The sequence below is a fragment of the Ahaetulla prasina genome, chromosome 1, assembly GCF_028640845.1.
Source record: "Ahaetulla prasina isolate Xishuangbanna chromosome 1, ASM2864084v1, whole genome shotgun sequence".
NCBI classification, from domain to species: Eukaryota; Metazoa; Chordata; class Lepidosauria; order Squamata; family Colubridae; genus Ahaetulla; species Ahaetulla prasina.
The window spans coordinates 274,548,207-274,565,257 of NC_080539.1; the positions used below are offsets into that span (position 1 = coordinate 274,548,207).

At 42.8% G+C, this 17,051-nt stretch overlaps 1 protein-coding gene across 1 annotated transcript in view; it reads left to right on the forward strand.

Annotated features, from left to right (window-relative positions):
- MICAL2 (microtubule associated monooxygenase, calponin and LIM domain containing 2) overlaps nucleotides 1-17,051 on the forward strand; it is a 137,096-nt gene that overhangs the window by 103,681 nt on the left and 16,364 nt on the right. The window contains 2 exon segments of the mRNA XM_058161707.1: nucleotides 913-2,221; nucleotides 6,796-6,893. Of these exon segments, the coding sequence (XP_058017690.1) occupies nucleotides 913-2,221; nucleotides 6,796-6,893 (1,407 nt within the window).

Here is a 17,051-nt window from a genome sequence, read left to right on the forward strand (position 1 = left end):
GTGGCTTTCTTGGACCTTGGGGAGGGCGAAAATGGCCTTCCCCACCTCCCTGGAGGTCCTCTGGAGGCAGAAAACAGCCCATTTCCCGAAAATCAGCTGGCCAGTGCGCACATGCACGCTGCAGCTGAGCTAGAGCAATGCTCATGTGCCCACAGATATGGCTCTGTGTGACACCTGTGGCACATCACAGCTCTAGTGAATATTTTTCCAAAGTTCAAAAAAGAACACTGTTTACTGGGAAGATTTTTTGAATCCATGTTATGGGGTTTAAAGCTTTTAATCAATTTATTAAAAAATGAAAGTTGTGGGCTAAATTTCACCTGGCCAATAGTCCGATCCAGTCAGGGTCAAAGAGATGCTATTGATTATTCAACCACACTGCATAATTCACAGTTCTTGTTCCTACTTCAATTTGGCTGGAGATTCTTGTTTCAGACCTTTGCAGCTACAGTTAGTGAAGTAGAAAATTGCTAAGGTCCATCCATCCATTCATCCATCTATTCAATGTAGGCCAGCTTTTCACATAGGCAAGTTGTGTGTTTGTGGAGCCATGCAGTTGAGGAATAAGCATCTCTTAATAATGAGGTATAGTTGGAAGACACAATTAGGAAGGCTATTTGTGATCTAGCTATGAGGCAGCCTATTGTAAATAAAGACTCCTACAATTACAACTCCACAAATATTTTTATTGCTCTCAGAGGACCTTGGCTAACATCACCATCAACACTGTTCCTTTTCTGTTTTTTTTGGAACGGTCTTTATCTTTTCAACTGTTTTCAGCTCTCTCTGTTGCCTTGATATTTATATGTGCATTTTTAGAACTGATTTGTTTCAAAATCCTCCCCAGATAGAAGTATGGCTGAGGAGCTACATTTTTCCTCTAAAAATAATCATTTTATACATTCCTTACAGCTGACATATCCCAACAACATTCCAGAAACGAAAGCACATTACTAACCTCACAGCGCAGAATTTCACTCCAAAGAAAAAAACACAAAGGAACCTGGAGAAATTCCTTCCTACCTTCCTCATTACTGCTACGTTCCTCATTACTGCTATGTAGATAGCTATCTAGTGGCACCTAGCGAATCCCTTTCTCATGCTGATTGGGCTACCATTCCCAGTTCTCCTAAACCAGGCATCAACCACTGTGGTTCTGATGAACAATATTTAGGAAATGAGGCAGTAAACAGTCAGCAACTGACTTCAAGACTGTTTACAAAAAACTCAGACACATCCTCCTTAAACCTTGATGAAGGAGATAAAATTGCTTCGGCGCCTGCCAAGGTACAGCAAGACAAACCCTTAAACAAAGCTAAAAGTAAAATAATGAGGAAGTTAACCCGTTCTCCGAAGAATTCTCAACCAGAAGGGACAAGAATTGCTCACCAAGGCCAAGGAATTCCGGGGACAAAGAATCAGTGTTTTAGTAGAGATGAACACATTCCAAAGCAAGCTAGTTATGCTAGGTCTCCTGGATTCTCAGATAACCTTTTGCCAGTTTGGGACCCTGAGCAGCAATTTCCAAAATATGTTGCTAAATGTCCCATTGCTGCTCAGCCTAAACTGTCACTGAAGTTAATGGCTAATGTCATTAGAAAATCCATATTAGAAGGTCTGGAAAAAAGCCAGGATGTACATACCAAACTTTCTCCGGAAAATGCCTTTAATTTCTCTCATAACCTGGCTCATCCTGAAAATCTGAAAAACACTAAGTATCAGGAAGACTCCAGTGCGCAAATGCAAGAGTTATTTATGTTGAATACTACAGAACAAGGCCTTGAACCTAGGAGTTCAGTTATCTCTAATTTTTCCGGTTCAATTGAAGATTTTCGGTATGATGATAGAAGCTCATATTTTCCAAAATACGATGTGCATCTGACATCATCCAGAGGTACTCGCCATGGACATTCTTACTCTAATAAAGTTGATGTTCCCACGCTTTTAGAAAGATTTACCCTTAAAGAAAATGCTCGGAAGTCATATATTGATTGTAATGAAAAGAACATGCTGCATCCATCTTCAAGGCACACAAAGAAAAGTGATAACGCTATACTAGATGGTCCAGTTCAGAGGAACAATATGTGGAATCTGTTCAGCAATTTGAGGAATAAAGAAGATGACAGCATTAAAAGCCCTTTGTTAATGCCAGCTGTGTCTCCCATTACCATCTTTGATGTTGATAAAGTACTAAGTGATTCTTCCAAAGGAGAATATTTGGGTAAGCATGCTATTTAAAAATATTTTAAATTAAGGATGACATATTATTCATTTGAAACATATGCTGTATTTTATTATACTACTATACTGGGATCTGTCCTCTAATTTTTCCTATGAAAGAGGTTCTGGATTTTTAGGTTAGGATGCTTTAGAACTGTGATGGCGAACCTATGGCACGCATGCCACAGGTGGTACGCAGAGTCCTCTCTGCAAGCACGCCAGCTGTCGCATCATCCCAGCTCCACCATGCATGCGTGGGCCTCCCACCGGCCAACTGATCTTTGGGTCTCTGCTGCACATGTGTGGGGGGTGGGATGCATGGGGATGCGCACGCATGCATGGGGGTGGGGCGCATGCATGGTGGGTGCAGGTAGGTACAGGAGGCTTTCCATGGCCAAAATGGGGCACGGGTGGTCTTCTTGCACCCCCTGCACTTCATTTTGGCTTCCAGGTTGGTGCAGGAGGCTTTCCAGGCTCAAAATGGGGTGTCTGTGCCCCATTTTGGGCCTGGAAACCCTCCTGCACCAACCTGGAAGCCAAAAAAGAGTGCAGGGAGGATGGGGCACATTTGTGGGGGGCACTCACATTGCGATTTGGGGGTTCTGGCATGTGCACATGCATTCACATACACATGTACACACTTTGGGCACTCAGCACCAAAATGGTTAACCATCACTCTTTAGAATGTTCTTTAGAAGAGCCATGGTGGCGCAGTGGTTAGAATGCAGTATTGCAGGCTAATTCTGCCGACTTCCAGCCATTTGATTCTGACCAGCTCAAGGTTGACTCAGCCTTCCAAGGTCGGTAAAATGAGGACCCAGATTGTTAGGTGCAAGATGCTGATTCTGGAAATTGCTTAGAGAGGGCTGTAAAGTACTGTAAAGTGGTATATAACAGGGGTCCCAAACCCCCAGTCCATGGACAGGCACTGGTCCGCAGCATGCCAGAAACTGGGCTCTGTAAACAAGTGAAATCCCATCCATGGGATGCAGACTGCAAAAAAACATGCCCCCTCTGGTCCGTAGAAAAACCTCTCTCCAAGGAACCGGTCTCTGGTGCCCAAAAGGTTGGGGTGAGTGCTGCTGCTATATAAGTCTAAGTTCTACTGCTATTTTTTGTAAATGCTATTTTTAGAGTTCCTTTTGATGCTGCACTTGAACTTCCATTATTTTTGAAAGGGAACAAGAGGATTGGCTCGTGATCACATTTTTCATATTTATCCAGGATTCTGCAGTCTTCTTGGCTTCCCATCTCCTAGACTGAAACTTTCTTCATAGAAAATGTTCTTTCTCTGATGTCTTCCTTTGAGATATAACTGAAATGTGGGACGTTAGAGAGGTTTGCAGGCCCATTTTATAAAGAAAATAATGGAGAGTGGTAATGTTACATGTAGAGTCTAGCATGGCAGACTGTCCAAAACTGTATGCTGAAAGTCAGGATGCTCAAATTTACCCATCAATTTCTGTCAGAGTTTGTTGCAGAAATAAAATCCAGAAAGCACGCACAGATAGACTGATTCAGCAGGATTGATTTAAATAAGAAACTTCTTTATATACAAGAATATATATATAATACCAACAGCAGAGAACAATTTCATTTCAGATCAGATCAGCAGACAAATTCATACAAGGCAGGAGAATACAGTTAGTTTCATTTCAGCAGAACAGACAGCATGCACAGATTGCTTAGTTTCAGTTTCAATTCTCTGCGCAAACTCAGAAGCTGCAGACTAAGGCACGCCCTGGCTCCAGTCTGTCTCAGCTCCCATTGGCTGATTTAGTTGCTATGCCTATTCATTGGCTCACCTTGTTACCATGTCTCTGCCAGTTCATGAATAATCTGACAATTTCGTCATATTTAAATTAAATGCAAGAACTCTATACAGGACAATGAAAGGTTTCCAGATGTTTTTCTCTTCTTTTATATTGTTTTGAAAGCGCTTTCTTTTCTGTGAAATGGAATGGGAATCGTAAAAATGCATAATAATAGAAAATAATGCAGAATAATATAGAAAAATCAGAGAGACAGAGAATTTCTAGCAAACTTTGTTTAGTAGAAAATATACAGGATGCTGTAGGTCTAGATTTTCTTTCAGTTCTGAAGATGACAAATGATTTAAATTCTTGCATCCCTTAACTATTACTCATCTAATAGCTATCTAATAATCTCATGGAATCATTAGGTTGGTCATGGATCAGTTCCTTGCGTGTGAGGAGGAAGGGCTACTCATTCACAGGATATAGACAGACAAGCAGACCTTATTTTTAGGCTCAGCAGTTATTGTAGCATTATGTGGTAGGACTATAGCTGTAGTAAGATCTGCTACTGTACCCTGATCTTGATTTTGAATCTCTTCTGTTAGTATAACCTAACACCTACCCTAGAATTCTAGCATTGCTTGAGAGTCTGAAGGAACGTCAAGTGCTATAAAGTTGATTGCTAAGTCAAACCCATTTTGAGTGTGCACACAGAAAAAGACACTGACTTCCTTCTCATTTTGGACTTTGCTCTAAAGTTTCTTTCTTTCAATGCAAATTTACCCCAATTGATTCTAATGTAAAATGATTAATGGACTTTGATTTTGTTTCCAGGTGGATTTCATGGAATTCTTTCATGAAATTTATTTGAATGCATTTCAAAAATGGCATTGTTGCAGGGAATGCCTTTTCTCAAGGGTCCTTCAGTATTTCTTGCACATTTTAGCATGCTGTAAGCCGCAGAAATACAAATATATATTCTGCTCCTATTTGGATAACTCTGTCATACTTAAAGATTTGTGAGTCAGGGTCCTATTTAACATAACTTGTAAATATGGAACTTTGCTCTCCTTCGCAGTTTTTGTCTGGTATGTTTTTCTGTCACTCCGTGAATTTTCAGGGCATTTTCTACAGCTATGACTCCTGGCCTTAATGGTGGGTACTGCTCTTTTATGCTCTCTTTGGCTTAAAATGCACAATAGCAGAATGACCTGTTGAGAGCAGCACATTGAAAAATAACCTTCGTAGATCATAACCTTCCATTGTGTGGGTAAGCCCTCCCAAATAGTATTTTGTCCAGGGGTGAAATGTAAAATTTGTTACTACCGGTTCTGTGGGCGTGGCTTGGTGGGGTGGGGGTAATGTGACTGGGTGGGCGTGGACACCTTTTTTTTTTACTTTTAAAAGCATTTTTTCTACAACCTCTTCAGCTGAAGACGTTGTAAAAAAATGCTTTTAAAAGCCTGTGATGATCAGGCAACTCAGCTGGGATCACCAAAGGAAAAAAAGCTTTTAAAGATTTCTGACGATCCCAGCTGAGCCGCGCGATCATCAGAGGCTTTTTTTTTACTTTTAAGAGCATTTTTTCAGCAGAAGAAAAAATAGTTTTAAAAGTAAAAAAAAAAACCCACCCTCTGATGATCGCTGAGCTCAGCTGGGGTGGGGGGGCAGGGATTTTTGCTACAAGTTCTCCGAACCACCCGCCACCATTGCTACCAGATCAGGTGATCCGGTCTGAACCGGGAGCATTTTACCCCTGATTTTGTCCCTCCAAAGCAAAGGAACAGCTCTGCATGCCTGTGCAACATCCGTTTCTGCCATCAGTTACAGCAAATTCACACTTACTTATCTGAAATGAAGCAAGAATCTCTCAATCATCTTAAACAATGTGTTCTTGTCACTCGTGCCCTGAACATAAGTGAATCCAGGTGTTAATCATTAATCTTGCAGCAAATTAAGTGCAGTAGCAGATGTTCCTTCTGCTTCTGTTGTTTAATTCATCAAGAGGAGGAGTACATGGATTAGACAAGTAAATTGTTAGGGGGCCAGGTTCAGTTCCTGTTAAAAGGTAGTGCTGGTGACCAAGGTAACAAGTAGAGTTAGGGTATAATAATGAAATCAACTTGGAATGCAAGTTATTCCCAGAAATCCTCCTTCCTTTCCCATCCAGCTTTCTCCACTGTTGCAATGTGTGTGCTTATAAACAGCAACTATTGTTTAATACCTGCTGTGGTAGAGACTGAGAGAGTGAAAATATAAGTGACATTTATTTAGATCTCATTAATGAAATATTTATGCTGCAGAAGACTGAGTGATAAAGCCTCCATCAGGGCGTCCATTTGCTTCTGATTATATTTGTGACTTCTTTTAAAATATGACCAGACATTCTGACGCCGGCTGTTTTACACTGAGCAGATGTCACAGAAGAAAAATGGGTGCCAGATGCTACAAGCCACATAAGAGTAATTTGTTTAAGAGCTGGCTCAGCCTTGGTGCATTTATTTATGCCCCATGGTGTGAGATAACGTGGCTAACTTGTGATATGCATTTTAAGAACAGGCCTAATTTTTAATATAGGGCGAGTCATTGTTGGCACATAAAATTTGATATATTCATATTGTGAGGATGAGCACAGGATTGCCAGGGAGTGAAGGCCTTGAAAAGTAGCCAAAATGTAATTAATGTAATCAGGTTTACAAATGGTTGTTCGGTCTAGCTTTGAGAAGCTATGAGCAGGTGCAGCATAAGCGATTGCAGTCGGATCCTAGGAAAATAATAAAGGCAATAAATGTCATTGACCAGTTTGATTCTCTTTCAGGATCTAAAGGTCTACCTGCCAGGAAACAAGCAACAACTGGCTATTACTCATCCTCCTCTGATGGCGAATGGGAATGTAAGCCTTCACCGCAACCCTTGGTAAGTTATTGAAGGCTATTTCCTCTCAAACATTTGCTGTTTTCACTTGATTACAAAAAGGATTGACATTTAGTATAATCATCTATTTGTCTCTTTAATAGCATGTTGAAGAATCTTAAGGGGGAAAGGGGATAATAGTTTAACCAGTCTTCTACAGAGGCAGCATGAATGACCAGCTATTTTTCTACAGGACTCCTTAAGATAACAGAATTGGAAGGGACCTTGGAGGTCTTCTAGTCCAACCCCCTGCTCAAGCAGGAAGCCCTATACCCTTTCAGACAAATGGAATACCACATTAATAAGTTTAGGTAATAGAGAATGACTGAGATTGGCTGAAGAGAGTCCATTAGGTGCAATAATAAACAAATTTAAATGACTAAATATGCAATAATATTCTATGATTTCAATTTCTTTGTAGCAGAGCTTATTTGATGGACCTAAATCTTAAAAGTAACATTCCCTGGAATCTAATTTGAATCTAGGGAACTACAAGAATGCACCCTAGGCAGCAATATAAACGTGACTTATCATGGTCGTCTTCTGGAATGCATTTTCAATTTCTTTTATCTAGTTCACACACCCTTGAAGTTTCTTCTTGGTGTTTTTCCAACTAAGTCCTAACCAGGTCCAATCCTGCATAGTGTATTTTGAAATTAGCCAAAGTCCATTGGAAATCACCTCCTGAGAATAGAAGCAGTAGTAAGTAGCAAGTTGAAGCTACTTGGAAAATATTTACTTACTGAAGCAGTTTTTTCATGCAACCTTGTCAATTGCTAAAAAGTATTTTAGGGAATTTCATTCTCTTACTCTACAAACCTATGAATATTCCAATATGAAGGTTGGCAAACTTTTGTTTTCCAGAGGCACATAGAACATGGGTCTCCAACCTTGGTTCCTTTAAGACTTTTGGACTTCAACTCCCAGAATCAACAAAGCTGGCTGAGGAACTCTGGGAGTTGAAGTCCACAAGTCTTAAAGGGACCAAGGTTGGAGACCCCTGATATAGAACATTTAAAGGGAATAATGTCTAAATTGGCCTGCGGGGAGGAAGAGATAATACAGAGTGAATAAGCCAGTGTGCCTCAGATAGACAAAGCCACTTGTTTTGTTCCTTTCCAGAGTTTTGTTAGGAAACTGCACCATCAATTTCAGCATTTATAGGCTCCAAAGATTTCTAAAAAGATAGTTAGGACAATAAGCAGTTACCAATGCTGTCCTTATAATATAGGTTGACAATACCCTGATATGGTGCTAAGCTCCATTCCCAGTATTGGCCAAGTAGTGGGCTGAAAACTGCAATCTGCGGAGTCAGAAGATTTTGTGTGAATCCCAAAGAATAGAATAGAATAGAATTTTATTGGCCAAGTGTGATTGGACACACAAGGAATTTGTCTTGGTGCATATGCTCTCAGTGTACATAAAAAGTGTACATAAAAAGCTCCTTCCATATTGGCACATCCCCTTCCATGTTGGGCACAGGAAAAATGCAAGTCAAAATAAGGACAAGGGGGGTGGGAATAGTAAAAGAAAAACATCAAGGACATGTTCAAGGCTTGGTCACTGATTTTATATAAAATATTATTATAATATTAAACAAGAATATTTTGGCTTCTGTACACTCTGTCTGTCTGTCTCTCTCTCTCTCTCTGAGGGAGAGAGGGAGGGAGGGGGAGGGAGGGAGCGAGGGAGGGAGACAGAGCAGGGGTGAAATCAAGCAGGTTCTGACAGGTTCTGGAGAACCAGTAGTGGAAATTTTGAGTAGTTCGGAGAACTGGTAGTGGAAATTTTGTGTAGTTTGGAGAACTGGCAAATACTGCCTCTAAATACTGTCTCAGAGTGGGATGGGAATGGGGATTTTGCAGTATCCTTCCCCTGGAGTGGGGTGGGAATGAAGATTTCCCAGTATTCTTCCCCTGCCACGCCCACCAAGCCACACCCACCAAGCCACACCACGCCCACCAAGCCATGCCCACAGAACCAGTAGTAAAAAAAATTGGACTTCACCACTGAGACAGAGTATGTAGGCATGTATATACTTTCATTTCAGGGATGGTATATACTTATATATACAGTACAAGAATGTGTGGTTTGCCAGCTGCTAATGCTTTCTTACTATTCCTTGGAAGAGTCTGGCTGGCTACTGCTTTTTGTCGATGCTTTTCATTTATCAAATATTTATGCCCAGCCCTTTTTAGCTCCAGTTCCACCTACTTTTTCTCTGGGCCCTGCCAGCTTTTTGAACTTGGCTTTTCAGCATATTGCATGGCTGAATATGGCGCTTAGTCACGAAAATATAGTTTGCCCTTATGGATTGTCCTTGTGGATTGTCCTTGTGGATTGCTTTGAATGGCTGTAGGAGGTCTCTCTGTTTCTCATTTAACTTAAATCAAAATAACTGCTGATGACCTGAACACCTAATTTTTCACATATTCTCCTACGTATTATTTTACATAAAGTATGAATTTACTGGTGAACTGCCAAGTCATACAAATTTAATAAATAAAGAAAAAACAAACAAACTTCAAGCCAGCAGAAACATGTAGAGAACTTTGGAAAAAAACATTATATGGAGAAACAATAAAACAGGCAACAGATGGGATGCAAAGAGGATGCTATGAAAAGAGAGGTACAAAAAGGGAAATAATTTAATATAAGTATAAAAGAAAACATTGTATTAAACATAGCAATTTAAATCAGTGAAATAAATTTACTGTTTTTAAATAAATCTAAAGATACAGTAAAGACTCGAGCAACTGGAGGAATTAAGAAACAGTGCATTATAGTGATTTTTTTTTTAAAGGTCAGAGACATGTAGGTACCTCAAGGGAAGAAAAATTGTATTTCTTTTTACGTTGTTCTAGGTTTTGAACCAGTAATCTTATACCGTATATACTCAAGTATAAGCCGAGTTTTTCAGCACGTTTTTTGTGCTGAAAAACGTCCCCTCGGCTTATACTCGGGTCTATACGGCTTATACTCGAGTTTTTTTTTTTTTTTAAGCCCCTCGGCTTATACTCGAGTATATACGGCTTATACTCGAGTTTTTTTTTTTTTTCTTTTTTTCACATTTTACCGGACGGCGCGGGGAAGCCCTGCCGGTGCAGTGAGAGGGCGGGGCGGGGGGGCCGCCAGCCTTCTCAGCTGAGGGAGGGGGGGGTTCCCCAACCGGGAGGGGCCTCATTTCCCACCCTCGGCTTATACTCGAGTCCCCAGTTTACCCCAGTTTTTGGGGTAAAATTGGGGACCTCGGCTTATACTCGGATCGGCTTATATTCGAGTATATACGGTATTTGCAAGGCAAGGGTAATGACTACTATGCCATTGATGCACCATTAATAAAGGGTTGGGCTAGAAGACATTAGAGACCAATATCAAAAAGAAAGAAAGATTTAAACTAGCACATATGCCATGTACATGTACCTTCAAGCTTTGCCTTTATCTATCTATCTCTATCTCTTTATCTCTTTATCCATCTATCTATCTATCTATCTATCTATCTATCTATCTATCTATCTATCTATCGGCAAACTCCTGGGCCATGGTTCATTGGAAACCGGCCACACAAGCGGTAGGCGAGTGTGTAAAGTTTCATTTGTACATGCAGGAGATTAGATTGCACACGTGAAACCATACCGTCCCACTCACCCACAGCCGCTGGTGGTCCATGCAGCCGGAAAGATTGGGAAACGCTGATGTATAGAGACAGAGAGAATGAGAAAGCAAGCACCATTTTAGTGTAGTGATTAAAGGCACCAGACTAAAAACTGCCCCACAGTCTCAAAAGGCGTGCAATCAATGTAACAATAACAACAAGACAAAGGTTGGACACAAAACACCTGGCTGACCTTGTTTGGTCTCAGAAGCTCAAGATGACCTGATGAGTATTGAAATGAGAAACTAAGTACCAGGGTTGTAGGTTAGACTGGAAAGTTGAAAAAAAAATCACACTGAAAATCATTTCCTTAATGCTGCTAAGAAGACAGCAAGATTGTCCCCATGAAGACCTCGTATTATTTCACTACAGTCACAAGACCGTCTATTTCAGCAACCATCTCTCACCATTATCTGTCACAGTTGTCCATCAAGTCTCTGGAATCTACAATCCATCCATCTTCCATTCACTAAGCTTGTATGAAATTGGGACAATTATTGCACTGTTTTACATAGGTCACAATACTCTTAAAGTAATGTTGAATCCCTTTTTTTTTGTTTTTAATATGATTTGAACTTCTCTTTTTAAAATACATCCATCTAAGGTTTTTCTATTTCCCCCTAGAACAGGGGTCGGCAACCTTAAACACTCAAAGAGCCACAAAGGTCCTAACCAGAAGCCTCCGTTCAATTCTGGAGCCAATGAGAAGTCCAGTTCCCCCATCATAGTCTCCTCCTAGCACGGCGTTCTTTTTCCTCTGTTGACTGGAAGTCCGGTTTCCCCACCATAGAGTCTCCTCCTAGGCGTTATCCTTTTTCCTCTACCTGTCCTAACCAAAAGCCCTATTAATTGTGGAGCCGACCAGCAACAGCTGCTGAGCCCTTCTCTAGAATGAGTAGCAACCAAATCTAAAATAATCTTCTGGCTTGCTCTGTCTCTCTGATAGTACAAAATCTCAGCTGTTTCAGTCATTTGTGGCTGGTATCAGCTGTTTCACTAGTGGAACTCTATGAAAGATGAGCTCTTGAAGTTAGCCAATAAGCCAACCAATGAAAATAATAATAGCCACTAACCTGGAAATGCAGGTGTGAAGCTTCTTTCTGAGAGCAGATTCCACTTGCTCATTCCCTGCCTCACTTCACAGCCTCTGGCTAACTTTGAAGAAAGGAAGCAGGAGGTGATAGAAAACAATTTGCATGGTTGACTTTCAGGGCAAAGAGAGGTTTTGCCAGAAATTGCTGGGTGGGAGAACAGCATGAAGGCAAAACTAACTTTGGCCACATCAAGGAGGGGTGTGTCTCTCTGTGTGGGAAAAGAAAATGATGTGGCATGTGTTACTGAAACCTGAATTGTGTGGGTTTGACACTGCTTTGTCCATCTGTATTTTCAATGTAGCTTTAGCCCAGCAGTGGGATTTGAGGATGGATTTTCAGTGATCCATAGGAAATACCAATTCATTTGCCAAAAAGCCTAATTTGGCGGCTAAAAGGGTTTTGCATGGTGTTGGGTCAAGATGGCGGATATTATTTGGTGGCCCGATATTCTCCTTGGCTGAGGAAAAGTTATAGAACTTTAGGATGAATTTTTTCTTCAGATTAGGTCAGCTGCATATTAAAGGTATTAAGGCTATCCAACTGGTAGATCACTACCTGGAGAGTATGGTCTCATAGAGTCCTCTATTGCTCAATAGTGTTTGCCTAGGAAGATTTTCCAGAACCAAAATTTATGATTCTGTAATGGAAAAATAGAACAGATACAATCTTACCATTTTTGGTACTGTAGCGTCCGTGCTTTTTCCTTGTTTTCTGGGGAATTCGCACAATGAAGCACTGCAGCGTCAGCAAACAACTACAGCAAAAGGAGTGTTAGACGCACTTGGAAGTTGACATGCAGTTGAGTAGATACAATCATGCCTCTTGTAGGTCATGAAGATTACAAAGAAGGCTTACTTACTCCATTTCAGGCAATTGTCTATTAGAATGCTTTAGTTTGCTCAAGGGTATATTTTCATCTGCTTCAACAAACTCAATCTGCATAAGGTGTTTTAAAGATAAAATCCTTTACTACCCAACTTGAATGCTACAAATAATACATAAATATCTGGCATAATTTGGTCTAATTATATGGATCTGCTTTCAATTGCTAAGACTTGAGGATATAGCAAGATGATTACAACTTTCTAGCCCATTACATGTTCTCTTACTCCATTGTGGTTTACTCATGTTATGCAATAACTAAGTGGAACATCCATTTCTGAAGCAAAAGTTAACTAAATACAGACAACTTTCACCAACTACTGGCATGTTACAAAAACCCATTTTTACAGGCAAGGTGCTTGAGAAAATATTGCCTGTACAACTGCTGACATTCTTGGAAGAATCCTATTAACACAGTCCTTTTCAGTCTGGCTTCCAGCCTGATTTTGGAACAAACTCAGTTATGGTCACCCTGTTAAACGACCTCCTGCAGAAAAGACAAAGGGAATATGTTTCACAGCCTAATGAGATGCTAGCAGGGAGTTAAATAGAACTGCTGTAAATCAATTCTCTTACTAGCCATGCCAATGGTAAGACTATAAATCAGCCCACAGTCTTTCACTGGTATTATAAGGATGCAGAATTTGAGTTGGCCATCCACTGTGAGAATTTCAAGGGGTGAAATATAGAACATGGTCAAAACCATAGGATCAAAGAGTCAAGGGAACAGGTAAAAGATTCTCAGCACCAAGAATGGGCTGCCACCAAATGTTGCTCAAGCAGAGCATAAAACTCCTGAGCAGTCATAAATATACTAATCCTCTACGTTCCACACCAAATACAGCTGAAGCTCTGTAGCCTTATTCCGTCATGATCCTGCATATTCTCAGCGTAAGGCAAACGGTTGTCAGGCACAAAGGATCAGGACCATACGCTTACTTGCAGCACAGAAGATTTATCCAAATCTATACACAAACCTCTAATCAACTAACCATCAGCACTAAATTGGCACTAGATAAGGGTAACAAAATTCAAGGAGGACTAGACTTGGATAATTTGTGGCAATGTAAGGACTCTAAGATGATGACACATTTAATTCCACTACCCCCTGCCCCCAGCTCTGCCTTCTCTTCTTTTCTCTTGTGTTGGTTTCCTTGAGAGGCACTACATAGAAGGAAAAATGAAGGAAATGTGGTGGCCAAATACCATCCCCTCTCTTCCCCCCTTTACCTACTTTACTCTTTTAGATTGGATGAGCCAATCTTTTAGAGAGGGGCTTGGTTATGGTGGCACTGAGAGAGAAGAACAAGAACACAGAAAAGTTGGAAAGAAGATGTAAGGAACTGAAAACTGAAGTCTTAAAGATGGTAGGCAGAGCAGAAAAATGGTGGTGATAGGAAAAGGGGCCGGAATAGCTCAGGCTGTTACGAAGCCTGTTATTAGAACACAGTAGCCTGCAATTACTGCAGGTTCAAGCCCGGCCCAAGGTTGACTCAGCCTTCCATCCTTTATAAGGTAGGTAAAATGAGGACCCAGATTGTTGGGGGGGCAATAAGTTGACTTTGTAAAAAATATACAAATAGAATGAGACTATTGCCTTATACACTGTAAGCCGCCCTGAGTCTTCGGAGAAGGGCGGGATATAAATGTAAACAAAAAAAAAAAAGCAGCTTGCAGGGAGTTGAACAGGAGATGTTAATGGTAGCAGAATAAAAATCCCAGAATGCTGGCAGGAAATTAAGCCCAGTGACAATTACACTGGCTATCTAGACACCAGCAGGAAACCAAGCTCTCAGTGTTAGCAATTACTCCAAATAGCCTAGAGCACAGGCACTAAACTAAGAGCCTAGCCTGGCAAACAGAGATCCAGAACATTGGCATACCCAGTTGACAAAGACTATAACAAACTCTTGTGCATTAGCTGCACTGAAAAAGGCCTAACAGTGCAGCAGCTTTTTCAAGAAGACCTAGAGTGACAACTGTAGACAAGAGACTGTGAAATAGTCTCAGTGCCAGTGAGAGGGTCCCAGTGCCAGACTATGTACAAATAACTGGAAGCAAGATTAAAAATAAGTAGAGACCCAATAAAACAGTAAAGGAAAAGGAAAATGGATTACAATACATGAGATAACCTGCAGGATAAAACAGTATTGACATGGAAAATAGAATTATAGAAGATAAATTAAACAGTAGAAAATTGTGTATAAACAGAGGAGGCTGGAATCTCAGATTTGAATTTAAAAGCGGTGAATATTTTGTAATAAAAAGATTCTGGTTGCAGGAATTCTCAAATGCTACTTAAATCTGACATTGTTCCCAAACTAAGCCCATAACATAGGTCTTTCACAAGGCTAGACTCTGGCTTTCTAGCTGTAATCTTCTAGGTCAGTGATGGCTAACCTTTTTGCCATCGCGTGCCAAAAGCAGGGGGAGCAAGGGGGCGCGTGCGTACCCACACCCATAATTCTATGTGCTCTGCCCCCGTACATACACATGCGACACCGCGTTCCCACCCGCATTTGGCCTGGTGGGCCCAGTAGGCTTGTTTTTCGCTCTCACCAGGCTTCAGAGCAGGGGTGAAATGCTCCCGGATTGGACCGGATCGGGCGATCCGGTAGCGATTGTCCTGGTTGGTTCGGTGATGCGGTAGCAATCATGGAGCAAAGCTCCGCCCACTCGCCTGGGTGTCGTTACTTCCTGGTTTTAACCAGGAAGTAACATTTTACCTTCTGCACATGCACAGTTTTTGCGCATGTGCAGAAGATCCACTGGTGAAGAAGTGCTGCCACTCTCAGCACCTCTCAGCTGGGGGGGAGAGGGATAGGTGTGCGAGACTACTCAGAGGGACATTGCGAGGCTCGCTCACCTTTTGGGTCTGGCGCACTTGGCTTCCGCGCGGTCTTTGGGTGACTGCTGCCCACTTGCCTTCCCCGCTGCCTGCATCCAGCCCATGACGGGGGACGTGCCACTTCCGGGCCAGGCTGCCCACCCTCCCAGAGGACTTTCTTCCTTCTCCTGCAGCAGCCACTGGAGCAGAAACTGCTGCTCTGCTGGGGTGCGCATGGGCAGCCCTGGGAGGGCAGGCAGATGTAAGGCCTATGCTGGCAGTTGGGAAGGGAGACCCGCTGTGCTCGGCCAAAGAAGAGCCGCCTTGGGGGAACTGGCGAGGCTCGCTTGGCTTCCACAGGGCATTTGGTGACTACTGCCTGCTTGCCTTCCCCTTTACTTCGGGTCCTGCTGCCTGCATCCATCCAATGACAGGGAACACGCCCGGCGCACCCCGCCCACTACTCCCCCGACTCCACCCCCCACCATGCGACTGGCGCACAGCCTCAGCTACACCTCATCAGGACTAGCAAGCCTTAATTAATCCTGTGCTGCCTGGGCTATAAAGTTCTGATTACTCCTGGGCAAGCAACCCTGAGTAATCCTGGGCAGCCTGGGTTTCTCCCGATCAGGCTTGGACTTCTGAGCAGGCGTGGAAGCAGCCAGTGCCAACCTGAGCACCTGCTGTTTTCTGTCCGCCTCTCAGCTGAGAGGTGGTAGGGAGCAGGCAGCAACAAGGAGATCTGAGGTCTCGGCAGCGGTCCCGGAAACAGCGAGCAGGAGTGGGAGCCACCAGCGAGCGACAGGATGCAGGGCTAGTAAGTGGAGCCAGGGTGAGGCTTCCTGGGTGGCTGGAATGTGGGGCGGTTAGCTCCATCAGCTGCTGTCCCTGCCAGAAAGAGAGCCCCCACGCAGCGGGGCTGATGAGAGAGAGAAGAAGGAAAGAGAAAGAAAGGAAGGAAAAAAGGGAGAGAGAGAGAGAGAGAGAGAGAAGAAAGAAAAAGAAAGAAAAAGAAAGGAAGAGAAAGAGAAAGAGAAGAAAGAAAGAGTGACGTGAGTGATGTCATGTTGGTCCCGCCCACCCAGTCACACACACCCACACCAGGCCACGCCCACCAGGCCACGCCCACCAGACCGGTGGAAAAAAAATTCGATTTCACCCCTGCTTCAGAGCCTTTCTAGGTGCCGGGGTGTATGAAAACAGCCTTCCCCACCCCCCAGTGGCCCTCCGGATGCTGAAAATGGCCCATTGCCAACTTCTGATGGGACCAGAAGGCCAGTTTTTTGCTCTCTTCAGGCTCCAGAGCCTTTCTAGGAGCCTTGGGAGAACCAAAACAGCTTTCTCCCCGGAGGTCCTCTGGAGGCCGGAAACGGCTTGTTTGCCAACTTCCTGTGGGACCTGAAGTTGGCAAACGGGCTGTTTTTGGCCTCTGGGGGTGGTGGGGAAGGTTGTTTTGTCCCCTCAGGCTCCTAGAAAGGCTCTGGAGCATGAGGAGAGCAAAAAATGGGCCTGCGCCACCCCCACCATGTCCTCCAGAGGTAGGAAACAGCCTGTTTCCCTATTGCAGGTAGGCCTAGGGGCTCAAACAAGAGCTGGCTGACATTTGCGCTGGAGCTGAGTCACGTGCCCACCAATATGGCTGCGTGTGCCACCTGTGGCACATGTGCCATAGGTTTGCCATCGTGGTTCTAGGTTGTCAAAGA